We start from the raw sequence: 23,853 nt of genomic DNA, 5'->3' as shown, positions 1-23,853 counted from the left end.
AATTTAAGGACCACTAAGATTTTCATGCATTGTATGGATACTTAAAAAAGCTACAATGATAATCAAAATTTGAATTTTTTCAAAGGGCAGGCGATAATTTTGGTTGTGTCCAGTTGGAGAGGATTGTAATGCAAGTGATTTTTTTTTTGCTTTTTGTTCCGACCATTCAATATAGAGGAGCTTTGTATTCGGCGGGTGTGTTTATTTATTATTTTCCCACGCAAATTCATTTACCACAAAAAATTAATGGTCTGAGTCGAGTGATATATCATATTAAAGCTCTTTCAGTCGTAATTCTTACGACATTGAAAAATTTTCAAAAAGTTGTCCCAGTGTCGAGAAAAACGGGTTTGATATTTTCGATTTTGTCTAATTTCGAGCGAAGAAAGGGAGCAAGCAGCCTTATAATAGGCTTTCAGTTGAAGAAATGCAAGTCGTGATACTTTTTTTTCAAGCCATTTTTGGACAAAAACTTGTACATCTTGCCTCTTTTACTAAGAGAATTGTGTACTTAAATTTTAGGGATTTTGTTCAGATCCTTTTATCGCACTCCTTTTTTGTGATTTTCTAGAGTATGGTTGGAACATTCTGTGCTACTTTCACTGCAACCGGCTATCATTGTTCAAATCTGCAAAGGAATCACTGTGAATCTAAAAAGATGTTTATAAAGATTCACTAGCCTATTCTTAACTGAATGTTGTTTTAGCGTCATATAGAGGAGCTTCGCATTCTGCTAGCTCGGCTAGCTTCTTCGGTGGTGGTTTCAGAAGGCGGAAGAGAAACAACGAAAACCACTCAACTACTACGTACTCGTCGTTTTTGCGCTCTTGTTTTTCCTTCTTTGTCGCCGTGTTTGGGTTTCACATAACCGCTATAGCATTTGGAGCTGAAATTTTAAACAATGCGGACTTGACGCTTGCGTGGTCAGTTTTAATGGCTACCTTGGCAATATTTCCGACAATTTTGCTTCTCGGATCTCACTTAAACACTTTCATTCGAGTATTTTTCATCCGCGATTGGCGCAATGTGAACGAAGTTTTTTGCTTTTACATCTCAATCTGTGTATGCATTGGCTCATGGTTCTTTGCAATTCCGATTCCCCTGGACTGGGATACAGCGTGGCAGCCTTGGCCCAGAACTTGTCTGCTTGGAGCTTATGTCGGATATATGATCGGTCTGACAACTTTTACTAAAGCATATGGAAGTCTAAACTGTTATAGTTTCAAATTAGCTGTATAGCAAAATTTTGTATTTGTTTTCGTATCAGTTTTTAATCGCTTGATTTATAGTTTTCCTCTTTGTGTTACGATTTGCCTCCTCAAAATAGTCTTTAATTTTAATTTTTTCATTCATTTGTTTCAATTAAGTCAGATATTACTCAGGGCTCTGCAATGAATCATTGAATAAACATTTATTTGCAATATTTGAAAAACAATTATTGAAATTGTCCTTTGACAATTTCATTCATTAAGAGTAGTGAGCGTAGTGAGTACTCTTATATAGTTCTTGCTGTTTTTTTTTCAGGAAAGTCTTAAAATTTGTTCACGCTCAGTTTTGATTTTTCGCTGTTTGACTTGTGATTTCTTTTTTTTAGTTCAGTGCATTTCCATTGTTAAAAGGAAGGCAAACTCCACTATCGGATAGCAAAAGTGTAAAGGTCACGAAAAACGTGATCGACTTTAAGTTTTAAAGTGGATTGTAATTTTCACTTTTTCCAAGGGAATAAAATCTTACTTTTTGATCCAGTTTTCTTACATTGATTAACTTCATCAAAAAGTATCAAGCATACATTTTTTTCTTGTCTTCAAATGCGGAGAGCTTTAAGGTCATATGTTTTTTTTCTTTGAAATCCGAAAGTTGGAGCTTTTTCAAAAAACATATATCTTTTTTTCATTGCGTTATTTGTTATGTTTTCGTTTGTATGTTGACTATGTTTTTAGGTTAACATATGATAGTTGGGTCCCTTAAATTAGGATGGATCCCTGAAGAAAATTGTTAGGCGTTAAAAACTTCGAAAACATTGTTTGCACTTGGTTAATTGTTTTTGAATTTTTCTCAATCTGCGGGACCCATTTTTCATACTTACTTTTTCGTGGCACCGAACTGTCATATTTTTTACTTCTCTTGAATTCACCGCGGAATAAAAAGTTGAGGTAAATATCCGTTTTTCTCTAAATGGGATAACTTTAAGAATAAAAAGCCAACTGTAAACAATTATTGAACTTAAAAGCTGCATCCTTGAGTTCTTTTACATTTTTCAATCATCTATTGGCTGTGGTTTCTTTTTACGAAGTTCTCTGGTAATAGATGATTTTGTTGAACAGAAAACTCAATAGATTTAAACTCAGTTTCTGGAACAAATATAATTAATTCAATACGGTTCTACGCCGATATTTTGAATTTCATCTCGTTCGGTAATAGACTCGTAGTTTCCGTCTTGAAACTTTCTGAAAGCAGCGATCAGAGCGTTACAATTGTCACTTTGCCAGGCAAGGCATTTATCTACATCGCGAGAAAGTTGTTTTCCAATGTTTCGTTAACTTCAGTAGCCGTTGTGATAGCTTTGGAGTCATTGACTTCTTTGAAATCGATTATCTGGACACTTTGTTTCCAATCTTTACTCAAATGTGAGATTGAAACGAGTAAAACTGTTTTACATTTTATGTTAGTCCAGTGATCTAGCTGTAATCCATAATAGTCAACCTTTTTGAGCTTCTGCAGAGTCCCCTGTACCATATCGCAAATGTCCTTCTCAACTGTTTTATAGTCTGGAATACTTTTGTACTCGATAAGTTTTGATAAAAACGTTCGAATGTTAGGGACTCGGAAAATATTGACAGGAAGCAATGTCTGGACAAAAGCCATGCTCACTTCTTGGCGCTTTTTTGCTCCAAATTTACCATTATTCCAGTTCCTGAAATCCGCATTTGACCGTTCTCTAATGATGCCAAGAAAGAATCGAAATTGTCCCGATGCTTCGCTCTGAAATGGGACTGGCCATTCGAAAGGAAGTTCACATCGACCATTCCTGGAAGTTCTATGTCACAAAGTTTTCATTTATAATGTTTTTTCCCCGCCACTTTGTCAAAATATTGCTCGAGAAACTTTCTTTCTTTTGATTTTGGTTTTCCTCTGATCGCAGGCATGTCAAAAAGTACAAAAACTGTGAATAGTTGATGCACTTACATGTAACAAGCTGTAAAACGTCTAATAAACAACGAGACGGTTAATAATTAATAACGTTAAGCCAACGACGAATGAGTTAAAGTGTTTTACAGTACGCATGATATGCTTTCGAATATGCATGATATGCTTTCTATTAAACACGCCAGCTCATTCCTCGTTGGCTGACGATTGTTTAATTGATGTACATGTATCTCGCTCGGCGAGCAGCTAATGTAATCCGCCGAGTCACCACAACGATCATTTATAAACTTCCTGACTATAAATGATTAATTTATTCATAATTTAAATTATGATTATAAATGGTCATCACTGTGGCGAGCAGCTAGTGTTCTAGTACGAACATTCTTTTTTTGTTCTAAATTAACTCGCAAATAAAAGTTTTCCTTGAAAGTGGAAATTGTTCACTTATTCGGTTAACACTTTTGCTATAATCACGATCTAGCCTTGGAAATTTTGTAGCACCTGTTCTCCGCCTTATTTGTGGCTAATGTTTGTGAAGAGTTAAGCGTCCGTGGCTGAGTGGTTAGTGCGTGAGACTCATAATCTCTGGGTTTTGACTAGTTTTTGTCGGTTGCTAAGCGTTCGTGGCCGAGAGGGCAGGGCGTGAGGTTCCAAATCTGGATGCTTCAGTTTGAAATCAGATACGTAAAGCAAAATTTTATTAATTCGAGGATTGTTTCCGTTTTTCTTCGTTCATTTTACTTCGCTTGCGATTAGAAAGTGTTATCAAATCGAAAAATAGACTTTTTTTGGGTTAACAACTGTTCAACAGAATTAATTTTATTAATTCGAGGATTGTTTCCGTTTTTCTTCGTTCATTTTACTTCGCTTGCGATTAGAAAGTGTTATCAAATCGGAAAATAGACATTTTTGGGTTAACAACTTGTTCAACAGAATTAATTGGCATCTTCTAAATTTTTAAGAGCCTCCGGCACACTTAGTCTGGGGCTAACGAATACGCCTGGGACGCTATCAGATACCGTTGCGGTAAGGCTCTTGCGTTGATCTTTTCTTAATTAGATACTATTCAAAAACACTGAGTTTATCTTTATAATAGTAGCAGCCCATCTTTGGGTGGACTCGGTCAAAGTGATTTACTTCAATATGCAGTAAATAGATACGATATCGGCAAATAAATTACATAACATGAACTCTTCAACTGTAGATAAGAAAGTTTCACCTTCTAAATATTTTACATAATACGATCTATTCAACTATGGATATGGAAAGTTCCTCATTAATAATGTCAACAACATTACAGACGCCAAAGTTCCGGGGTTCGAAACAATAGGACGCCTACAATAGTCCGTTTCAGAAAAAATTGCGGGGTTTTTATTGTCTGCTCATTCTGTCGGCTTAGTAACCATATTGTAGAAGTTTTTTGAAAGTTTATTTTAACTTTATAGTTGCTTTTAGTGTTCTGACTTACCTTCGCTATTTGTTATTTCACTTAACTTGATTTCGCATATATATATATATATATATATATATATATATATATATATATAAAATATTTTTTTTTCGCTGAAAAACTTTATTCTGCCCAAATGATTTCAGCCTAATGTTTATTGGCCTAGTGACCTGATTTCGAGTTGTTTCAACGGAACTATAATGCTTCAATTTGATGCTAAATGCTTCAATGCTAAAGTTCTTAATAGAATTAGTTAAAGTTTTTCGTAGTAAATTTTTTTCCGGCTTTTTTTGTTTCCTTTTTTTCTGCTTGATTGTTTTCCGTTTATTGACCTGGAGCGAAAAAAATTTTGTGCGTGCGTGTCTTTGTTTTGAGGCTGAGGGGGACTTGACAGCTTCATATTAGTCTTAATTTTTTTCGGCTTTCTTTTTTTGGCTGAATAGGTTTCGGCCTTATATCGGCGTAGTGGCCGCACATTGTTTCATTTGGGAGCAACTTAAGTGTTTTGAGGGTGAGTTGGACTTTTTAATTTTTCATAAGTCTGAAGTCTTGTTGATTTTTATTGTTCAAAAGCTGTTTCTGAAAAAAAAATGGGATGCTAAATTCATCTCAAAATGTAGGATAGACGGCGAATTTTTGTTGTTCGAGGTTCTTTTTATGTTACATTGTTATTTGAACTATTGAGTTTTTGATTGTATTTAAGTTTATTGAACGTAGTGAAGGCTCTTTTATAAGTCTTGCTGATTTTTGTTAAGTAAAAAGTCTTAAAATGTGCATAAAATGTGCTTTGAGTTTTTTTAAGAGTAATGAGCATGGTGAAGACTGTTAAATAGGTCTTGCTGTTTTTTTTTGTTTTTTTTTTCAGGAAAAGTCTCTTATAACTACAGATGTGCATTCATACATATTGATGCATTTATGAATCTAATATATGCACTTTTGAGTTCAATTGAAATTCATCCGCTGAAAGTGACGTAAATAGCACTCTCCAACTATGAACGTGATCCAAATACGAACGTGGAAATGGCGCGAAAAAACGTGAACGCTTTCTAGTTTCAAAAGTCGAATTTAATTTTTAGATTTCCAGCGGAATAAAAACTTCACCAGTTCATCCAGTTTTTTCAGTTGGGTTGATGTTATCAAAAAAGCACCAATCGTAAATTGTTCTAGAAATTCAAGGATCTTAGAGGGTATCTATTTTTTTCTTTGAATTTCGAAAATTCGATTTTTTCAACAGTCTGTTTTTTTTAAATGTTTACTTGCGTTCGTTACTCTTTTCCAATCTTCGATTGGCTATGTTTTAAAAGCATTGCAATGATTGGGTCCAATTATTGACTGTAGTTGCCCTTGTCCAATTATTGTATTAACGATTCAGTTTTAGAACAATAATATTGCAATTAATAGCTGCAGATCCCTGGTATTACTGGCGCCTTACTGTTAAATGCTAGATACAGGTTAAATGTTTAAGGCGTTCTTTCATTTCAGAAGCCAGAATGAGTTCAAAATTCGGCCATGTTATTATAACTTCGTCTTGTATATTTTGTCGATCGGCGCTTTCCTACGCATTTGTGAACAAAAAGCCAATCGCGCCCGGTCACGTGCTAGTAGCTTCAGACCGAGAGGCGAAAAGATTCAACGACTTGTCTCCAGAAGAAGTCTCTGATCTGTTTAAACTTGTTCACAGAATATCGCCTATAATTCAAAAAGTTTTCAATGCCACTGCATTAACGATTGCAATTCAAGATGGCGCGGCCGCTGGTCAAACCGTAGAGCATGTGCACGTGCATATTGTTCCTCGAATCGAAGGGGATCCGTTGCAAGATGACCGAATTTACGAAGTGTTGCAAACGCATGAAAAGAAAGATGATATTAAATGGAGAACCGACAATGAAATGGAAACTGAAGCAACACTGTTGAAAGAGTATTTTGAAGAAAATGATGATGAATATCAACAATAAAATTATTTTTTGTTTTGGGCTCGCTTGGGCTTAAGAATATCTTCCGTTACCAAAGCTTTTCGCTATTTAATATGGCTGATTTTCTGTCACTTATATCACATTTGATAACTAAAGCAATAATTAATATTTCTTTCAAATATTTCTTGGAGGCCACGCTTTGAGACAGAAACTAACCAGAAAAACGCGGCGAATTTTCTTAGAAGTGCCACCAAATTGATGCAATCAATGCCTTTTTAATTATTTTTGATTTCTCGAATGGTTCGATACAAGTGCTATTATCAGAATGTGCGAAAGAATAACGTTTGACATAGCAAATATTTTTTATTGGTTTTCCCCTTGAAATTATTTTCTTTGTATCAATTTAAAATAACGCGTGGCAAGTCAGCTGACAGTAACCAATGCTCAGCTTTTTCTGAGCTGCAGACGAGTTTTTAGAATGACAATGAAGAATGCGGTCTTCCGAGTATAATTATGAGTTTTGGTCGCTTTGATATCGGTGCGAAGGTCAACACGAGGGCCCCCGGGACGTGCAAAAAATGTGGATACTGTAAGTGTTTCTCTCATAAAAACCGATTTTTTCTCTCATTTTGAAAATATAGAGAAAAACTTTCGAACATCTTTAAAAATTGAACCGATTTGGAAACAGTCAGTTTGCTTTTTATTCAAATATGCAGAAGAACTCAAAAATTGATGTTTTTTAGCGGGTCATTTAGCCTACCAGTGTTATAACACAGTGCAATTCCAGCCTCTCCAGAAATCAGCAACATTTTCAACTGGGAGTGTCAAACCGGGTACGGCAACTTCAGTATCCAGTTGTAGTAACCAGATAATATTGGATGTGAGTAGCACGAGTAGTGACTCAGATGGAAGTGACAAATTGACTCCTCTGCAGAAACTGAACAGAGACGAAGATAAAGAAAAGAAAATTAAAAAGAAAAGTAAGATCAAATAATGCCGCAAGATTAAGTTATACGTTGTTTTTGACCTGTTTTTTTTTTGTCGGAAACAGGCGCAAAAAATTTGGCGACGTAAGGTATGTATGCAGTTTTGAGAGAAGCCGGAAAATCGATTTTGTCGGCCTTAAAAAGGTCAAACAAAATTCGAAAATTTGGTTCATTCCGTCCTCCTTGAAAAAAGATCTAACCCTCCTCCTTGAAAAAAGATCAGAAGCTAATTGGGAGCTATCTACAGTTTAAACTCATGTGTAAATGAGTTTTTTTCATATTCTTTGCGTTTTTTGTACAGCTATTTTGATTGGTATAGCATTTCAGCTATGGTACTAATGATTTGGGCTGACATCCGGAATAATTTAATAATCGGAATTTTTGAAAGTTATTTTTACTGAGAATTTCGAACCCAAAATTTCAACATAACATTTTCGGCGACTTGAATGGGCAGTCATAACTTTCAGGGCTCTGCCCTGATACGAGCAATCTTATTCAAATCTTGTCAATTAGCCTTAAGCTTTAACTCAAGAACTGGCTGTTTATTTAGAAAAGAAGGTGAAAAAGAAAGAGAGGAAGGCTTCTGAAAAATACGCACACAGGTAAAGAAAACTCCAAGCCACAATAAAAGCTGGATTATAATACCATCAGAAGTTGATCAATTATTGGAAGAAAAAACTATTTAACGCTAATTGTTTTTCAGCTCATCGTCCAGTGATGACGAATCTTCAGATGAATCAGAAAAGAAAAGAAAAAGTAAAAAGAAGAGAAAGAAAAGCAGCGGGGATAGAAAAAGCAAAGAGAAAAGCAGAAAAAGTAGAAAACATTCTTCAGCTTCTAGTCATTGATACCGATGACTATGATGAAGAATATTTGATCTTCTGGCGTTTCAACAAACTTATTATTTTTCCCTCTGGTTTTTATTGTTTTAGGATACATTGTCGTGTATTGAATAGATAGTTTGCTCATTATCGTGTTTAATTGATAATGATTTAAACAAAAAATAACCCATTCACCCTATTATGTTTGCAAATCTGATTGAACTGAAATGATTATAATTTAGTTGTATTCCGTTTTCAGACGACTGATTTGTAAACAAGAATACTTCTAAAATGGCAGATTGTCTCAGTGTCTTGCGCGAATATCGCATGACCAAAAAGCCGATCAAAGTCGAGGACGACTTGGTCATTTTTGGAGACAAAGCATGGCCGAAAGACACAAAAACGAACTACATTCGATACGACGCAAATTCGGGCCAAGAAGATTACTACACACTATTCTCGTTGGTTGATTTCCTGGATAATATTAATTTACCGCATCATCATTACGTGAAAGAATCGTCCTCAAAACAGATTCCAGTAGTCAGATTGCCAGATCGAAAAGATTTGGAGAATTATCTTCAAGGCATAACCAGTTCTTCGACTAGGATTGACAGAACAGCTCCGATCCAAATTGCAATTCCAAGAGGCGAAAAGAGACCTTTGGGATCTTCTAATCGAGGAATAGATGCGAAAAAACTGAAGCAAGATTCAAGCTCGAAATCCAGACAGGATGATGATGGATCAGGTGCGGGATCTGGGGCGCCTGTTAGTTCTTTAACCGAAGCGATTCCTCAAGAGAAGCTACAGGAGTTGATAAAGAAACGAAAAGCGGTGATTATGAAGTCAACAAAACCTGTAATATCGGATGATTTTGTGGCGCCTCCAAACTTGGTCGAAAATAGACTTGGAATGAGCGCCGAAGAAGCGATTAAGTACATAACGAGTAAAGAGAGAGTTTGGAGAACAAGATCAACCATTCTTCAAAGTACGGGAAGCAAGCTGATTGGTCAAAACGTGGGGCTCATTTTACAGTCAGTGCGGGCCATTGAAGGTGGGGGAGGTGCAAGTTCAAAAACAGAGCAAAAAGAAGATCAGTTGAAAGAAAAACAAAATCAGCCGACACATTACAACAGGTACGACCAGGAAAAATTCAAAGGTCGCGAGGATACAGAAGGGTTCAAAATCGATACGATGGGAACTTACCACGGACTGAGTTTGAAATCAGTGAATCAAGGCTCAAATAACAGTTCGAACAGCAGACCAAGTTCTCAGAGTGCATCATATAGCCATTCGAGTAGCAGTAGATCTCCAAGTAGTGCTCCTCAGAAAAGAGTCTCAAAGACGCCTATTATAATTTTACCGGGTGGAAGTTCATCTTTGATTTCTATTTTCAACGCCAAAGATATCCTGCAAGACCTCAGATTTGTTTCTTCAGAGCAAAAAAGACAAGAGGGAACGAGGCGCGACGCGGAAGTATTACTCCACAGGAGCAAAGCGATCGGAGGTCAGTCCGTATCGGTTCCCTATCGGGTCGTGGACCTTCCGAGTAAGTTGACGATGGAGGAATGGGACCGAGTTGTAGCATGTTTTGTCCAGGGTCCGGCTTGGCAATTTAAAGGATGGCCTTGGCTAGCTCCAGATGGATCTCCCACTGAAATATTTCTGCATATGAAAGCGTTTTACATGCAATGGGACGATCTGCCAATCGATAAAAACGTGCAAAAATGGGACGTCCATATTTTGAAACTGAGTCGCAACCATAGGCATTTGGACCGAGCAGTTATCTTGAAGTTCTGGGAAGCATTAGATAAATGGGTCGGCAAGCACAAGCCTAATTTGAGAACTTAATTGAGTTTAAATATCATAAATTTTTCCTTTATGTTTTGAAATGGTCATGACAGAAGCTACTCATGGGTCAAATTGATCAGAAACAGCTCCGTGTAGCGTTGGGAGTATTATTTTTTTGTCAAAAATTGATATCAGGTGGCTTTCTTTCTCTCTTAATTGTGTTAATTGTTTTGTTAGCTGGTAAGTCAAATGATGCTTTTATGCAAATATTAATTTAGTATTATTTTCTGAAGGAATCGTTTTAACTTAGCTCAAAAAACTAATTTGATACAAAAAGTACCAAAATTTTGTTGTTAATGATACGGCACGCTGAGGGTAGGCAGCAAAGGTGTTCAGAACTTCCGGAGCTGATGTGCTCAACTCATGATTCGACCGAAACGGTTGAACGATGTACGTTTTCGACTTTTTGAGTCGAAAGATTTCCGTTTTCGACTGTATTGAACAATTCCCGCGTTCGACTTGGTTCGACTTAACGTGCCATCGTTTCGTTGTTCTATATTCGATTTATATGACATCGTTCTACTGTATCAAACATCGTTTGATTTTTATAGACTTTACCGGATATCGATCTCCGTGCGACTCAAAAATGAATGTCGCGACTTTGCGCGACCAAGGAAACTATGAGCGATTTACTAGACCTAGAACAATCTGCGCGATCCCGAAACAATCTGGGTTTCAGAAGAGTTTTAATACCCTTTAAATATAGAATTTATTGCTAGAAATGCGAAGAACAGTACTGAATTGAAGTATGATCCAATCTCTGATATGCAAAATTTAGTCGGAGATACAGCTGTAAATTATAGAATAACTTTTTGTGATAGAAAAACAGCGTGTATTTTTTATTAACCATGAAGATAAGGAACTTCTACCAGTTGTTCTGGCCATTGAAAATAGTGAGGAATTTTTGTCTTCGGTTGTGTTTTAATTTTTTAAGAGTTGAACGCAGTGAAGACTCTTATAAATAGGCCGTGAAAATAGTTTTTCGGGAAATTTGTGCACGCTCAATTTTTGCTTTTCGGGGTTTGACTTTTGATTCATTTTCCGTTCTATTCTTTTTTCTAAAAGGAAGGCAAACTGCGCTAACAAACAGCAAACGTCTAAAGATCGCGAAAATGATCGAATTCTACTTCGGAAAATTTTTAGATTCTCAGCGGAATAAGTTTACATATTGATCCAGTTTTCGCCAGGTGGGTTAATTTAACTAAAAATAAGTGCTAGTTATGAATTGTTCTTGAAATTCAAGGAGCTTGAAGGGCATTGAATCTCGAGTTGAAGTTAACTTAGTTTTTTTTGTTTCCTTTTGTTTACTTTTCTAACTGCCTATTGGCTATTTTTTTTAAAATTTCCGCGCAAAATCAGGTACCACTAATAATCGTCAGAATGGGTCGAGTGATATATCATTTTAAAGACCTTAAGTCGATAATCGATTGACATGAAAAAAACTTTCAGAAAATTTTCCGTGTTCTGAAATTTTTTTGAGTTCAAGTCTCATTTCGAGCGAGTAAAGCAAGCGAGAAGGTCCTATGAATGAGGTTTTTCATTTAAAAAGTAAAAAACTTAGTTTTACTCTGTAAAAACTAATTTTCGAAGCTTTATTTTGCGCTTTCTCGGCAAAAAAGTTTTTTTTAAAATAAATTGTTCTACAAAAATTCAGAAAATTTCCTACATATTTTTTGTTTAATAATCATTTTTCGAAGACATATGTTGTCGATTATGCCAAATTGACTTTCCATTTACTCTATTGTATGGTTCTTTAATCACATCACGCACTAAAATTGTCATTACTTCTACATTTTTTAAGAAGATGGTCGGACATTCTGTGCAAACAGCTGTCCTTGTTTTTAAGCTTTATTGCTACCAGAATTGTGTTTGACCTCAAAAGTTTCAGTTTCTTGAAAAGTAACTAATTGGAGTGTATTTATTGATTTCAATTTTTTTGATGTGTTATAGATACGGTCCAGGAGGTTAAGAGTGCCTCAAAGGCAAATCTATTTTTGCTGCCCTTTGTGGACCGATTTAGTCAACGTCTGTTTGTCTTTTTTTAAGGTTTGTTGACAAAGCATTATAATTTTTCTTCAGGTTTTTTTTCGTCAACCAGAAAACCGTTTTCCTGAGCTCACTTGATAGTTCTGAGAGCAAATCTATTGCGATCGGGTAGTAGACACTTCCACGTGAACAACTTCTTCCTCGCAGTGTATCTCCTTATTACCAGCTGATCAGACGATGTTGCATTTTGAATAACCGTTTTTTTGATTTTTTGATGTTGTTTATTTCTTTTTTGTTTCGACCATTTGAACAGTTTAGAGGAACTTTGTCTTCGGGTGCGTTTCAGTTTTTCTTTTCCACACAAAATTATTGGAATGGGTCGAGTGATATATCATAATAAAGCCATTTCAGACGTGATTTGAACGACATCGAACGTCATTGTCAAGAAAACCAGTTTAATATTTTGATTTTTGTGAGGTTGACCAGGCTTACAAAAGCTTATTTATGCTTAATTTAAGCCGCGAGATCTTGGTTTTGCTCGGGTAAAGTTAATTTTTTAGCGCCAATTCGGGAATCAAAAACTTGAAAAATCAAACAATTTCTGCAAAAAGTTAGAAAAAATTGTGAGGTTTATGAAATTTTAAGGAGCTGTTTTATATTTTTCTGAAAAAAAACTGTTTTGCAATTGGCATATTTGACTATGACAGTCGCATTTGCTCAATTTCTATTTTTTCGTTTAGATTTTTTTATCACACCACACGGGAAAAAAACGTCCCTAATTTGAAGAAAAATGTTTGTATTTTTTAAGACTGGTCGGATTATTCTGTGCTACTTGCACAGTAACCGGCTATCCTTGTTCTTTTATTGTTTTTTTTTCGGCTAAAATTGTTTGAGCTTATATTATATCGGGTTAATTGCCTGATATGGCTTCTGTTGATGAGCGAAAGAATTCTGGTGATGAGTTCCTTAATGAAGTCCTTTTTTTGCGTTTTCGTTCGTCGATTTTGTGTTATCATCGGCTCAATGCGTTTTCGTCAATTTGGTCGCCCTCTCCCATGTTCGGCTGCTCCGATGCTAAGTTAGGTAGTGCAATTTCCTAGCCTGCGATTTATATCATATTTTTTTTGCTGCAGTATGTGTTTTTCGACATGTTTTCGCAAGTTGAACATCATTCGAGACAAGCGTATGAAATTTTTGCAAATGTAGCTTTTTCGACATTTCTTATTTTCTGTTTGACACGATGACTTTTGTCTCATTTTTTTACTTAATCGCTTGCGTTCAATGCAATGCATGTGTGATTACGCATGTGGTGCGAAGTTAGGCTTCGCCTCTGTGGAATAAAATACGATCAAACCGTTTCAGCAATCTTACGTGAGGCGCGATAAAGCCTGAAGTCATAAATCATCAACTCTGCCCTGCTCATAAATACATTTATTATGGATTTGATATATTTCAGACGCTTCTTTGAATGATTACATCAACGCACTCTTCGAGACATGATAAGATCCTCGAGTAGAGCTACCCGGTCAATTTTGGCTTCAACTACAAACCTCAAACTAACCAGCAACCGCACATTAACTCAACTTAATTTAACCTCTGTAAACGTAAACAGAAGAATGTCAGACTTCAGAACCGAAAGCGATACTTTTGGGAAACTCGAAATCCCGAACGAGAAATATTATGGCGCTCAGACAAAACGGTCGACCATGAATTTTGACATTGGTGGCGAGAGCGAACGAATGCCGTTGCCTGTTATCAAAGCGTTTGGTATATTGAAAAAAGCAGCAGCATTAGCTAATGTAAAGCATGGCCTTGATCAGAAAGTAGCAAACGCTATTGCAGAAGCGGCCGATGAAATTGTAGAAGGAAAATTGAACAGTCATTTTCCGCTCGTAATTTGGCAAACAGGTAGCGGAACTCAGAGTAATATGAATGTTAATGAGGTTATTAGTAACCGAGCGATAGAGATTTTGGGCGGGAAACTTGGAAGCAAAGACCCCGTGCACCCTAACGATCACGTCAACAAAAGTCAAAGTTCAAATGACACTTTTCCGACAGCTATGCATGTTGCGGTTGCTATGGAAACGACTTCAAAGCTAATACCTGCCATGGGAAATTTAGCTGAAGCTTTGAATAATAAATCGGAAGAATTTAGTCAAATTGTTAAAATCGGAAGAACTCATACTCAAGATGCAGTTCCTTTAACTCTAGGCCAAGAATTCAGCGCGTATGTGCAACAACTGAAAAACGGCATCGAACGTGTGAAAGGATGTTTGCCAAGGGTTTATGAACTAGCTATTGGAGGCACAGCTGTTGGCACTGGTTTGAATACCAAAAAGGGCTTCGCTGAAAGTGTCGCTGCCAACATAAGCGATATTACTGGACTCCCATTTACAAACGCGCCAAACAAGTTCGAAGCTCTAGCTGCTCATGATGCTATGGTTGAAATATCAGGAGCTCTGAATGTTATTGCAGTTAGTTTAATGAAGATTGCGAACGATATTAGATTGTTAGGATCCGGACCCAGATGTGGTTTGGGAGAGCTGATTTTACCAGAAAATGAACCAGGAAGTAGCATCATGCCTGGAAAAGTTAACCCTACACAATGTGAAGCTATAACAATGGTAGCCGCGCAAGTTATGGGCAACCACGTAGCGGTTACAATCGGAGGTAGCAACGGCCATTTTGAGCTTAATGTGTTCAAACCGATGATAGTAGCGAATGTTCTGCGATCGATTAGACTTATTTCTGATTCGTGCGAGTCATTCCGGAAGAACTGCGTTGTCGGAATTCTGGCGAATAGCGTTCAGATCGAGAAACTGTTGCATGAGTCGTTAATGTTAGTGACGGCTTTAAATCCGCATATTGGCTATGACAATGCGGCTAAAATTGCAAAGACGGCTCACAAAGAAGGAACTACACTTAAAGAGGCGGCCCTTAAATTGGGATTACTGACTGAGCAGCAATTTAATGATTGGGTTAAGCCAGAAAATATGTTGGGGCCATCTGATTAAGGTGGATGCAATTACAGATGAAATAGGGGTTGAGAAGGTCTGTTTGATGAGAAACTTATAAAAATTGTATATTTGATGCATTTGTGCATTATATCAGTTAAACGCGAAACTTGATGACCTTGATTACTAATAAAGATTGTCTAATTCTGAGAGATTTATTTAATCGTGGAAGCGCTCGATTTGAATTTTTATCGGTTGTCGTTGCGAGCTGGAAGTTGGATATTTATGCTGAAATACACTGACTCGTTGCTCAAGGGTAGCTTTGTATTACTGTGCGCGGCATTGGTTGGACAGATTGTTTCTCGGTTTTTTGTACAACATTATCTAAATCGTGTCAAAGAAAGCACTGTGCTTATGGCAAGTGAGTCTCAGTCAGGAGATCAGGGGATTGATTCTGGGTGATACCGGATGTTAAATGGTTGAGATCTTTTAAAAGTATTAAATCAGCAGCTTTTTTGAATGATTTTGCGTCACGAAGCATTATTGGGAGTTTTTTAAGCTCGAGCAAAATTTTTTGTTAAAAAAATCACAAGAAACAACATTTCAACGACGGAATAGTTTTTTTTGGCTATTGCAGTATATTTTTTAACCATACCGAAAAATTTTAAATTTGCATAGACCCAAAATGCTGACACTCGTTTTTTTACTTACAAGAAATGGCATATGAGCGTCTGAGTTTTGGTTTCGGGATCATTATCTGGAGCATAGTGAACGGATTTGATTTTACACGTTATCAAAGCGGAATAACGACTTTAGCAGGTTCGAATCCGGCCAGGATCTGTTTTTTTAAGAAAGTTCTACGCTAGTCAAAAAATCTTGACGGACTTCTGTTTTTCTGCTTTTGTCGACTGATTTACCACAGCATGGATTTTACCTAACATTTTGGCTTACCTCACTCAAATTAGAAATTTTTTCAATATGTTACGGTTTGTGCAATTAGTTGAGTTCCAAGAAATTGTCGAGTTTTTTGTGTTTTATTTCATTTTTATTAAGTTTTGGAAGGTGGCTTTTTGAATTTTTTGAATTTTGTTTTCTTCTTTTAATAAAGGACTTTTATGAATTTTAAGGGTTGGAGAATGACTAGATCGTTCTTATTTTGCAAAATTTTGAATTTGTTGGAAAATGTGATGCTGTTTCACAATAAATTTTTACGAGGTAATTTTGGCATATATTTTTTGCATAGCAAGTGCTGCAAATCTCTGCTTCGCCTATGTGTCAAACAATTTCTTGGGCAGAGAAATTGAAGGCCGATTGTGTTCAGATAAAGGGTGCCAAAGTAAAAGAGTCTTGATATAAATGCTGAGTGCCAAAATTTGTGTTCAAAACAACGTTTTACGAGGAAAAAACAAAAGATACAGCTGTGAACATTAAGTCGCTGGCAAGAGAAATCAAGAAAACTATTGTAATTGCTTCTGGTATCAATGAAAGCAAACAAAATACTTCCTTAATTAGTTGATCTACATTTTTGTCAGTATACAACCATTACAGCAATTAACATTTTAAAACCCTTGCGATCAGCCAGGGTAGTGCAATCGGATGCTAGACTTTTCCCTCTGTAATTAACTTCGTTCACTGAATGGTCAAAATTAAAAATGGTAAATTTAGATAAAGTTCATAATTAGTTTTGTGCGTATGCGGCCTACTTTGTCTGGAAGTCACGAATACCCCTGGGACGGCAAATATCCTGGGTTGGAGTCTGACAGGACTAGTTTTTTTTTTTTTCAAACGGAAAAATTCCGCTCATAAAAAATGTGTCTGCTTATTATGTGTCTGCTTGTTTAGTCGACTTAAGTGTCACATCATAGAAATGCACACGATTTATATTGTAGTTGCTTTAAGTGTTTTGATTTACTTCTGCTGTTGATAGTTTACTAAATTTGACTTCGTCTATATTCTTTTCCCCTCTGGATCGCACAATGAAAAGAAATTATAGTTCAAAGTTTTTCATAACAACAAGTTTGTTTCGGTTCTACTGGTTTTACCCAAGGTTTGTTGGCGCAGTTGCCGCTCGATAATGGTTTTTGATTTTTCATTAATTGCCGTTGATTGTGTTACTAGATGTATTTTCCGCATATAGAATATCACTCCAGACAAAATCTTGAAGTTTTAGTTTTGCTTTTTTTGTTAAAATCTTTATGGACTTAGTGGTTATTTTTTGTTCTTCTCTGTCTGCTAGTTTGCGATGCTATTTATATGTGGTATCGCAAGTGATGCGAAGTTCTGTTTTGCTTCTGTCTGAATTTTTTTCATATTTCCCAAAAGAATTTTTTCTATTTTGTTTTTTTTTTTCCGTCTCATTTTCTATCCGCTAGCTTGCAATGATGCGCTTGCATTGTATCGCAAGTGATCCGAAAATCCGCCTCGCCTCCTTGAAATTATCTGATTTACTTTTAGCTATCAGTCAAACCCCCAGCTAAATTCATTGGAAAATTAAAAAGAAGCTAATTTATTCTAGAACGGTTCATTTTTGCAATCTGCATTACTTTTTTATCTGCACTCTTGAACGCGCCGAAGCGTTCACAAGAAAACACCCAATGCCGCATGTTCAAATTGTTCTATTCAACGTATACATTCAACCAGTAATTAAAATGTTCAAGCAGTTGCATTTGTTAATGCACTGTGTCCCTGAATAGCGTAGTGTGTCCTGTCCTGCTCGAAATAGAAGGTACACTTTTTTGTCTTTAGAAGTTCGTTCTCTTAATTCTCGGGAAGTCGGGGGAACATTTTGGCTTACCTCACTCAAATTAGAAATTTTTTCAATATGTTACGGTTTGTGCAATTAGTTGAGTTCCAAGAAATTGTCGAGTTTTTTGTGTTTTATTTCATTTTTATTAAGTTTTGGAAGGTGGCTTTTTGAATTTTTTGAATTTTGTTTTCTTCTTTTAATAAAGGACTTTTATGAATTTTAAGGGTTGGAGAATGACTAGATCGTTCTTATTTTGCAAAATTTTGAATTTGTTGGAAAATGTGATGCTGTTTCACAATAAATTTTTACGAGGTAATTTTGGCATATATTTTTTGCATAGCAAGTGCTGCAAATCTCTGCTTCGCCTATGTGTCAAACAATTTCTTGGGCAGAGAAATTGAAGGCCGATTGTGTTCAGATAAAGGGTGCCAAAGTAAAAGAGTCTTGATATAAATGCTGAGTGCCAAAATTTGTGTTCAAAACAACGTTTTACGAGGAAAAAACAAAAGATACAGCTGTGAACATTAAGTCGCTGGCAAGAGAAATCAAGAAAACTATTGTAATTGCTTCTGGTATCAATGAAAGCAAACAAAATACTTCCTTAATTAGTTGATCTACATTTTTGTCAGTATACAACCATTACAGCAATTAACATTTTAATACCCTTGCGATCAGCCAGGGTAGTGCAATCGGATGCTAGACTTTTCCCTCTGTAATTAACTTCGTTCACTGAATGGTCAAAATTAAAAATGGTAAATTTAGATAAAGTTCATAATTAGTTTTGTGCGTATGCGGCCTACTTTGTCTGGAAGTCACGAATACCCCTGGGACGGCAAATATCCTGGGTTGGAGTCTGACAGGACTAGTTTTTTTTTTTTTTTCAAACGGAAAAATTCCGCTCATAAAAAATGTGTCTGCTTATTATGTGTCTGCTTGTTTAGTCGACTTAAGTGTCACATCATAGAAATGCACACGATTTATATTGTAGTTGCTTTAAGTGTTTTGATTTACTTCTGCTGTTGATAGTTTACTAAATTTGACTTCGTCTATATTCTTTTCCCCTCTGGATCGCACAATGAAAAGAAATTATAGTTCAAAGTTTTTCATAACAACAAGTTTGTTTCGGTTCTACTGGTTTTACCCAAGGTTTGTTGGCGCAGTTGCCGCTCGATAATGGTTTTTGATTTTTCATTAATTGCCGTTGATTGTGTTACTAGATGTATTTTCCGCATATAGAATATCACTCCAGACAAAATCTTGAAGTTTTAGTTTTGCTTTTTTTGTTAAAATCTTTATGGACTTAGTGGTTATTTTTTGTTCTTCTCTGTCTGCTAGTTTGCGATGCTATTTATATGTGGTATCGCAAGTGATGCGAAGTTCTGTTTTGCTTCTGTCTGAATTTTTTTCATATTTCCCAAAAGAATTTTTTCTATTTTGTTTTTTTTTTCCGTCTCATTTTCTATCCGCTAGCTTGCAATGATGCGCTTGCATTGTATCGCAAGTGATCCGAAAATCCGCCTCGCCTCCTTGAAATTATCTGATTTACTTTTAGCTATCAGTCAAACCCCCAGCTAAATTCATTGGAAAATTAAAAAGAAGCTAATTTATTCTAGAACGGTTCATTTTTGCAATCTGCATTACTTTGTTATCTGCACTCTTGAACGCGCCGAAGCGTTCACAAGAAAACACCCAATGCCGCATGTTCAAATTGTTCTATTCAACGTATACATTCAACCAGTAATTAAAATGTTCAAGCAGTTGCATTTGTTAATGCACTGTGTCCCTGAATAGCGTAGTGTGTCCTGTCCTGCTCGAAATAGAAGGTACACTTTTTTGTCTTTAGAAGTTCGTTCTCTTAATTCTCGGGAAGTCGGGGGTTTAGTTAGTCGAAGAGTTGCGAGCTTCGTTTGATTGCTTGGAACTTCTGTTAAAAATCCATTTTGCGTTCTATACTGTATCCTGTTTGAGATAAAAGGTATACTTTTTCTGTCTTAAGAAGTTTTTTTTTTTTTTTACAAATTCCCGGCAAGTCGGGGTTTGGTTAGACGAAGAGTTGAGAGCTTCGTTTGAGTGCTTAAGAAATTTCGTTCATAATCCATTGTTTTTTATACCATCCTGCTCGAGATAGAAGGTATATTTTTTGTCTTAGAAGTTTTTTCTTTTAATTCTCGGTAGGTCGGGGGTTGGTTAGACGAAAAGTTGAGAGCTTCGTTTGATTGTTTAGAAGTTTCGTTCATTATCCATTATGTATTTTAAACTATATCCTGCTCGAGATAAAAAAGGTATACCTTTTCGTCTTTAGAAGTTTTTTTTTAAAAAAGGTCCCGGAAGTCGGGGGTTTAGTTAGTCGAAGAGTTGCGAGCTTCGTTTGATTGCTTGGAACTTTTGTTAAAAATCCATTTTGCGTTTTATACTGTATCCTGTTTGAGATAAAAGGTATACTTTTTCTGTCTTAAGAAGTTTTTTTTTACAAATTCCCGGCAAGTCGGGGTTTGGTTAGACGAAGAGCTGAGAGCTTCGTTTGAGTGCTTAAGAAATTTCGTTCATAATCCATTGTTTTTGATACCATCCTGCTCGAGATAGAAGGTATATTTTTTGTCTTAGAAGTTTTTTCTTTTAATTCTCGGTAGGTCGGGGGTTGGTTAGACGAAAAGTTGAGAGCTTCGTTTGATTGTTTAGAAGTTTCGTTCATTATCCATTATGTATTTTAAACTATATCCTGCTCGAGATAAAAAAGGTATACCTTTTCGTCTTTAGAAGTTTTTTTTAAAAAAAGGTCCCGGGAAGTCGGGGGTTGGTTAGACGAAAAGTTGAGAGCTTCGTTTGAGTGTTTAGAAGTTTCGTTCATTGTCCTTTATGTAATTTATACTATCCTGCTCGAGATAGAAGGTATACTTTTTTCTGTCCTTAGAAGTTCTTTTTTTAAAAAAGTCCCGGTAAGTCCTGCTTACTTGGTTAGACGAAGAGTTGATAGCTTCGTTTGGGTGCTTAGAAGTTTTGTTCATAATCCATTATTTGTTTTATACTATCCTGCTCGAAATAGAAGGTATACTTTTTTTGTCCTTAGAAGTTTTTTTCTTTTTTTTCTCGGTAAGTCGGGGCTTGGTTATACGAGTTGAGAGCTTCGTTTTAGTGACTAGAAGCTTCGATCAAAATCTATCATTCTTTCGTAATATATCTTGCTCGAGATAGGTATGTTTTTTCTAGTTTTAAAAGTTCTTTTTTTAAAGTTCTCGGTAAGTCGGGTTTAGTTAGACGAAAGTTTGAGAGCTTCAATTGAGTGCGTTGAAACTTTACTCGAAGTCCATTATAATTTTTATTGCGTGCTGCACTATCTAGCCCTATTTAAGTTTTTTCGCTACTTATTGCTCTTGCAATAGCTAGTGTCTTGTAATCCGGAACTAGACTTTTTTCCCCGTATACAACTGTTCTTACAAAGCTGTAAAAAATTGTGAAGTTGCTTTATTAGTGAACCTTAGGAAGTTGAAGGCAACTTCCCACATGGCATGGAGATAACGCGGTTTCCTTCGTACCCTTAGATCTGGAGTGAGAGTCCCCACCGGACCTTGTTTTTTTTCGTATGAAATTGAAATATTTTCTCGGCAAAAATTGAATAGTCAGACTTTCGGTTATCTGCTTATGTTTTGCCGGCTTACTTGCCAATTCGGGGAATTTTCGTGTGCTCTCGGCAATTTTAATCGTAGATGCAGGTGTTTTTTAATTTTTTTAACTTAATTTTATAGATTTTTTAAAAAATTTTTTCTTAGTTTTCTTTTTTTTTCGTTCTTGATTTAGACTCCATATTAGATAACTTTTTTTTTGTATAAGTTCGAGAGTTTTCATACTGCATCACAAAATTTCTTGATTGTTTTTGGTGTGAGTTTTTTGTGATTTGTATAAACCTGCCTGCTACAAAGTCATCCTTTTTGAATGTCAAAACTCCAAAAAAAAACTTAGAGAAATCTTTATACCCTTGCGATAGCAAGGGTATTGCACTTGGGTACTAGACGGTTTCCCGTAAATAACTTTGTCTATAGGACTCATTGAATTGGTAGTACCTTGGGTTTTTCAAACAGTTTTTTTTTTTCAAACAGTTTTTTTTTTTCAAACGGTAATAGTTCCGGTTCACAAAAATTTCGGCTTCATATTTGACTGCTTATGTTTTGTCGCATTAGTTGCCACATCTAAGAATCGTTTATTTTAGGTGTAAACGGTTATAACTGCAGTTGTTTTTTTAGCTTTTTAAAATTTCGGCTTAATCGAAGTTTGCTTTTCAAATTGGTTGTAGTTATACCAGCTCGATTTGTTAAAATTTCACTTTCGTTTTTTCGTCCTTATCGGCTTAGTGAATTTTGGCCTAATTAATATGGACTAAGTGACCTCTATTGCTTCGCTACGTCTGAAAAGTTTTTGCGAGCGTGTGTATGATCTGAGGGGAAAAGGGACTTAATAGGTACTTTTTTATAAGTTAAGAGTTTCTCTGAATTTCTTTTCGGCATGAATGGTTCTGCTCAGTGTTTTCTCGGCGTTTTTACCGCTTGATTATTATAAATTCAAGTCCAATTGACCATCCGGTGCATCTAGCATAGAGGTAAAACAACTGCTTGAGACGGTAGAGATTTGGGTTTCGAATCGGGTCGGGTCCTTTTTTGCAAACTAGAAATTTTTTTTCCCCGGATTATCTATCGTCCGTCTGTTTGTTTTTGTCGATTTAGTTCTCGTAGCTTGATGGTTCAGCTTTATTCCAAGTTGCTGTAACCACGACGCTTGAGACGACAAAGCCCCGGAGTTTTATTCCAGTTGAGACTTGTTTTTCCTGGAACTAGAAAATTTTGACTATTTTAAATTATTGCTTTCTGCTTATTTTGTCTGCTTAGTTCCGCAGAAAGGACTTATTTGAAAACTTGGCTTTTGTGTAGCATTCCCAAAGCTCTTTCTAGATTTTTTAATGATGCAGGCATCTTTGTTCTGGATGTTTTGTGCTTTTGTTACAATTTTTATTGACAAAAACGATTTTTTAAATATATTTCAACCCTAAATATATATTTTTACTCTTGCGGCATCAGTTTTTTTTTTAAATTTCCGAAATAACAATATTCTTAATTGCGGTTGAAGAGTTGAAACAATTATTTTCTTTGTTTTTTTTTGTTTTTCTTCCGCTTGGTTTGTTTATTTGGCTTTAAGGGTTTCAGCGAATAGTTACCCAATGTTTCGCTTGTTATCGCGACACCAATTTCAGATGCGCTGTGGAGTATGTGAAACATTTTAAAATTGTCCTTATTAGCGTGCAAACGTTGACTTGGAACATTTGAACGTTTTTTGTCATGGCTGAAATTGGTAGTTATCGAAATCTTGCTGGTTTCACTAGAATTTTTCCCCTAAACAGACTTTTTTCCTAAATAATTCGTACGTATCTGTAAGAAAGTGGCCTTGCTTGGTTATGATTCTTAGACATCTTTCAGATACCTTTTTGGGCCAGTAATGGTTGGAAACTGATTTTTCTGAGGAAAATTTGAACAGACCAATCGTTTAACTACTTTTTATTGTCGGCTTGCCTTCCGAGGCATAGTTTTTTCTTCAAAGCATCATTTTCTTCCGAATTAATTTTTTTCATATTAATGCTCATTATGTATCTTACTTTTACAATTTAAACTTTAATTTGCGAAAGCGCTAATTTCGATGCTGCCGAATCAAAATGATTAATGGTAGTTTTAGACCTCCTTGTAAGAAAAATATTCTTTTTTTTTGGCTCGGAAACAACTGCTAATTTGGACAATTTATATAGTTACTTCAATTCTTCCGCTCTGTAAAAAAGTTGAAGCGTAGTGAATAATTGAGTATCCAACTTTTTCATGTGATAAGGCTGAAAAAAAACAAGTTCTTTTAATAATATCATCGCTTTTGACTCAGTTCACTAAATCCGAGTCTTGGCTGACTTATTGCTAATTTGTGGAATTATAACCCTGCGTCTGATGCAGGAAAAGATTAAGATTACAGCTCAA

The 23,853-nt window shown here is 35.9% G+C and overlaps 5 protein-coding genes across 5 annotated transcripts in view; all 5 read left to right on the top strand.

The window, feature by feature from the left end:
• Positions 1-23,853, top strand: part of LOC134850944 (centrosomal protein of 164 kDa-like) — a 556,693-nt gene that overhangs the window by 313,814 nt on the left and 219,026 nt on the right. The gene's annotated exons all lie outside the window — the stretch shown is intronic.
• On the top strand, positions 6,088-6,552 carry LOC134851914 (bis(5'-adenosyl)-triphosphatase-like). Its single transcript, XM_063868189.1, has one exon. The coding sequence runs from the start codon at positions 6,088-6,090 to the stop codon at positions 6,550-6,552; it is 465 nt and encodes a 154-aa protein (XP_063724259.1).
• Positions 6,562-8,466, top strand: LOC134850945 (protein SREK1IP1-like). The gene is made up of 4 exons (XM_063866774.1): positions 6,562-7,099; positions 7,254-7,490; positions 8,047-8,098; positions 8,200-8,466. The coding sequence occupies exons 1-4, from the start codon at positions 7,024-7,026 to the stop codon at positions 8,342-8,344; spliced, it is 510 nt and encodes a 169-aa protein (XP_063722844.1). The 5' UTR covers positions 6,562-7,023; the 3' UTR covers positions 8,345-8,466.
• LOC134851163 (parafibromin-like) lies at positions 8,556-10,397 on the top strand. Its single transcript, XM_063867130.1, has one exon. It carries the CDS (start codon positions 8,609-8,611, stop codon positions 10,163-10,165), a length of 1,557 nt encoding a protein of 518 aa, XP_063723200.1. The 5' UTR covers positions 8,556-8,608; the 3' UTR covers positions 10,166-10,397.
• Positions 13,604-15,315, top strand: LOC134850985 (probable fumarate hydratase, mitochondrial). Its single transcript, XM_063866842.1, has one exon. The coding sequence runs from the start codon at positions 13,648-13,650 to the stop codon at positions 15,163-15,165; it is 1,518 nt and encodes a 505-aa protein (XP_063722912.1). The 5' UTR covers positions 13,604-13,647; the 3' UTR covers positions 15,166-15,315.

This window comes from Symsagittifera roscoffensis, chromosome 7 (genome assembly GCF_963678635.1).
Source record: "Symsagittifera roscoffensis chromosome 7, txSymRosc1.1, whole genome shotgun sequence".
Lineage (NCBI taxonomy): Eukaryota > Metazoa > Xenacoelomorpha > Acoela > Convolutidae > Symsagittifera > Symsagittifera roscoffensis.
Note: the sequence above shows the minus strand (reverse complement) of the source record. Positions and strands in the feature narration are given on the sequence as shown.

Coding starts and splice junctions, on each gene's coding strand:
- LOC134851914 (XM_063868189.1), top strand. CDS start 6,088: ATGAGTTCAAAATTCGGCCATGTTATTATAACTTCGTCTTGTATATTT.
- LOC134850985 (XM_063866842.1), top strand. CDS start 13,648: ATGATAAGATCCTCGAGTAGAGCTACCCGGTCAATTTTGGCTTCAACT.
- LOC134850945 (XM_063866774.1), top strand. CDS start 7,024: ATGAGTTTTGGTCGCTTTGATATCGGTGCGAAGGTCAACACGAGGGCC. Junction 7,100..7,253: donor GTGCAAAAAATGTGGATACT/GTAAGTGTTTCT, acceptor GATGTTTTTTAG/CGGGTCATTTAGCCTACCAG. Junction 7,491..8,046: donor AAAGAAAATTAAAAAGAAAA/GTAAGATCAAAT, acceptor CTGTTTATTTAG/AAAAGAAGGTGAAAAAGAAA.
- LOC134851163 (XM_063867130.1), top strand. CDS start 8,609: ATGGCAGATTGTCTCAGTGTCTTGCGCGAATATCGCATGACCAAAAAG.